The sequence below is a fragment of the Sinocyclocheilus anshuiensis genome, unplaced genomic scaffold (genome assembly GCF_001515605.1).
Source record: "Sinocyclocheilus anshuiensis isolate Anshui unplaced genomic scaffold, SAMN03320099.WGS_v1.1 scaffold652, whole genome shotgun sequence".
In the NCBI taxonomy this organism is placed as follows: Eukaryota; Metazoa; Chordata; class Actinopteri; order Cypriniformes; family Cyprinidae; genus Sinocyclocheilus; species Sinocyclocheilus anshuiensis.
The window spans coordinates 193,825-196,767 of record NW_015555769.1 but is presented as its reverse complement, the minus strand read 5'-3'; the positions used below and the strand labels follow the sequence as shown (position 1 = coordinate 196,767).

The window sequence follows — 2,943 nt, the reverse complement described above, 5'->3', positions numbered from 1 at the left end:
CACACACACACACACACACACACACACACACACACTCACTCACACTCATGTGCATTAGTTGCAGCAGCTGTTGTGTCTCATTGATGTCTCAGGGAGTGTTTCTGAGAGCAGCAGGAGAGTGTTGCTGTGTCATTCATCATTACGGCTCTTCACAGATCCTGCAGTGTAGGAACTAGAGATGAGCGCCACCTGCTGACCACGGACATACATCAACCATTACTCACTGATCTGTATCAGCATTTCTGTCTTATTCTATCATGTCAGCAGCAGCTCTGTCATCCGTGAGAGTATTTAGTTTTTATCATTTGTATTTTGCAAGCTTAATTTAACTGCAATGCAGAAACTGATGTTCTTCCTCAGTATTTTTGTTTTGTTTTCCAGTACAAATATATAAAAAATTCTTAAATCAAGATGCATTTACTTCAGATGCAAAATGACATGAGAAGTCTTGTTTTCTAAGAAATTGATCAAACGAAGTGAGTTTATGGATTCAGAAAAATCTACTTGTTTTCCCTTTGAATTCAGTTGATTTTTCTGAACCCATTGGCAGATATTTGTTCTTGTTTTAAGCATAAACTCACTTCATTTTGTCATCTCACCTCATGTCATTGTGCATCTTGATTCAAAAATATTTAGACAAAATACTACGAACATCACTTTTTGCAGTGTACTATGTGACATTAACTAAATGTGACCCTGCAGCACAAAAGCAGTCTTAAGTCGCTGGGGTATATTTGTAGCAATAGCCAACAATACATTGTATGGGTCAAAATTATAGATTTTTCTTTTATGCCAAAAATCATTAGGATATTAAGTAAAGATCATGTTCCATGAAGATATTTTGTAAATTTCCTACCGTAAATATATCAAAACTTAATTTTTGATTAGTAATATGCATTGCTAAGAACTTCATTTGAACAACTTTAAAGATGATTTTCTCAATATTTAGATTTTTTTGCACCCTCAGATTCCAGATTTTCAAATAGTCGTATCTCAGCCAAATATTGTCCTATCCTAACAAACCATACATCAATGGAAAGCTTATTTATTCAGCTTTCAGATGATGTAGAAATCTCAATTTTGAAAAATTGACACTTAAGACTGGTTTTGTGCTCCAAGGTCACAAATGTGCATTTTCTGCAGTAATTGTGAGTAGGAAACAAATTAGACAAGGATTCCATCACTATGAGCTCTAGTGATGATTTACTGATGTGTAATTGAGCGTTCCTGTCTTACGTTGTTGTCAGGTTTCATCCCGGTCTGTAGTCTGGGTGTGTGTCAGGTGGGCCGTATGAACTTTGGGAAGAACGTGAGCACGCTGAAGTACTTCACCATCTGCGGCCTGCAGGAGGGCTACGAACCCTTCGCCGTCAACATGAACCGCGATCTGACCATGTGGATCAGCAAACGGCTGCCTCAGTTCATCCCCGTCCCGCTCAACCACGAGCACATCGAGGTCAGGTCACGCCACACGTGTGCTTTGGGTCGAGCGGCGTCGTACCGAGCGTTCACAGCATTCTCTGTGTGTTGCAGGTCACACGGATCGACGGGACGGTGGAGAGCCCGCCGTGCCTAAAGGTCACCCAGAGGTCGTTCGGCTCACAGAACAGTAGCACAGACATCATGTTCTATCGTCTCAGCATGCCCATCGAGTGCTCAGAGGCGTTTCTGCGTGCAGCCAGCGGCAGCTTCTTCTCTCCCAAGAGAGATCTGGAGGACTTCGAGACGGTGTCGGACTTCGAGGTCCTGATGAAGACGCCACACAGTCACGTGAGCTCGAACGGACCCGACAGAGAGCGAGATGAGTTCAACAACCACAAGGATCATAATCAGGAGAAACCCTCCAAAATCAAGCAGAGGTCATTATACAGACACACACACATGACATTATTGATCTGAAAGAGAAAAATGACATTTAGAGACGACCGTTAATGCTGCTGTTGCATCCTTAGTTTTGGATTGAATTGTGTTCGGACACATAACAGAAAGAAAGATGTGTTTGAGTCTGATTTTGGTGTGAATGATGATGATGATGTGTTTGATAAAGTGCTTTTGTCTGTAATTTACACGTGTTTGTGTTCAGGTTCATGTTGAAAAGAACGAAGCCTGAAATGACCAGCAGTAACTCCAGCGCTCGTCTGTCAGAGGAGGTTTTGGCTGATGAGAGAGACGACTGTGAGAATCTCATACAGACATCAGCGGTGAGAGACAGAGCTCAAGTCATCAGAACGGCACGCTCTTCAGCTTTAAGCCGAGTGTTAAATGTCGTGTTCTGTCTCTGTGTGTCAGTATTATTACTCGGTGAGGATCTTCCCCGGCCAGGAGCCATCCAGCGTGTGGGTCGGCTGGGTGACCTCAGACTTTCATCAGCACGACCCGGCCTTTGAGCTCAGCACGGTCCGAATGGTCACCGTTACCCTGGGAGACGAGAAGGGCAAAGTTCACGAGAGGTCAGTGACACTGATGCTGCAGGAGCACAGTGTGAATCTGTCTGCAGATGCAGTTACAGATATCTAATGTATGGAATGGTTGTACAGTAGCAGTCTGCGTCTGTTTCGCAGCATCAAGCGCAGTAACTGCTACATGGTTTGGGGCGGCGAGTGCAGCAATCCCAGTCAGGGCCGCAGTAATAACGGGCTGGAGATCGGGTGTTTGGTAGATACAGCCAACGGCCTCCTCACCTTCACCTCCAACGGCAAAGAGCTCAGCACCTTCTACCAGGTACTGTTCATTCCTCCAAGCAGCCTGTGATGCAGGGACTGGTTAACTAGGACTAACTAGCAGCGTAACTGTGTCTGCAGGTGGAGCCCAGTACTAAACTTTTCCCTGCAGTGTTTGCACAAGCAACCAGTCCAAACATCTTTCAGTTCGAACTGGGACGCATCAAGGTGAGCTTATGCTTACACACACACACACACACACACACACACTCACACACACTCA

The 2,943-nt window shown here is 44.5% G+C and overlaps 1 protein-coding gene across 1 annotated transcript in view; it reads left to right on the top strand.

The window, feature by feature from the left end:
• ryr2a (ryanodine receptor 2a (cardiac)) overlaps positions 1 to 2,943 on the top strand; it is a 124,207-nt gene that overhangs the window by 58,995 nt on the left and 62,269 nt on the right. The window contains exons 31-36 of the mRNA XM_016468347.1: positions 1,248 to 1,456; positions 1,534 to 1,859; positions 2,084 to 2,201; positions 2,290 to 2,450; positions 2,562 to 2,721; positions 2,802 to 2,888. Of these exons, the coding sequence (XP_016323833.1) occupies positions 1,248 to 1,456; positions 1,534 to 1,859; positions 2,084 to 2,201; positions 2,290 to 2,450; positions 2,562 to 2,721; positions 2,802 to 2,888 (1,061 nt within the window). The remainder of the gene's footprint in view (positions 1 to 1,247; positions 1,457 to 1,533; positions 1,860 to 2,083; positions 2,202 to 2,289; positions 2,451 to 2,561; positions 2,722 to 2,801; positions 2,889 to 2,943) is intronic.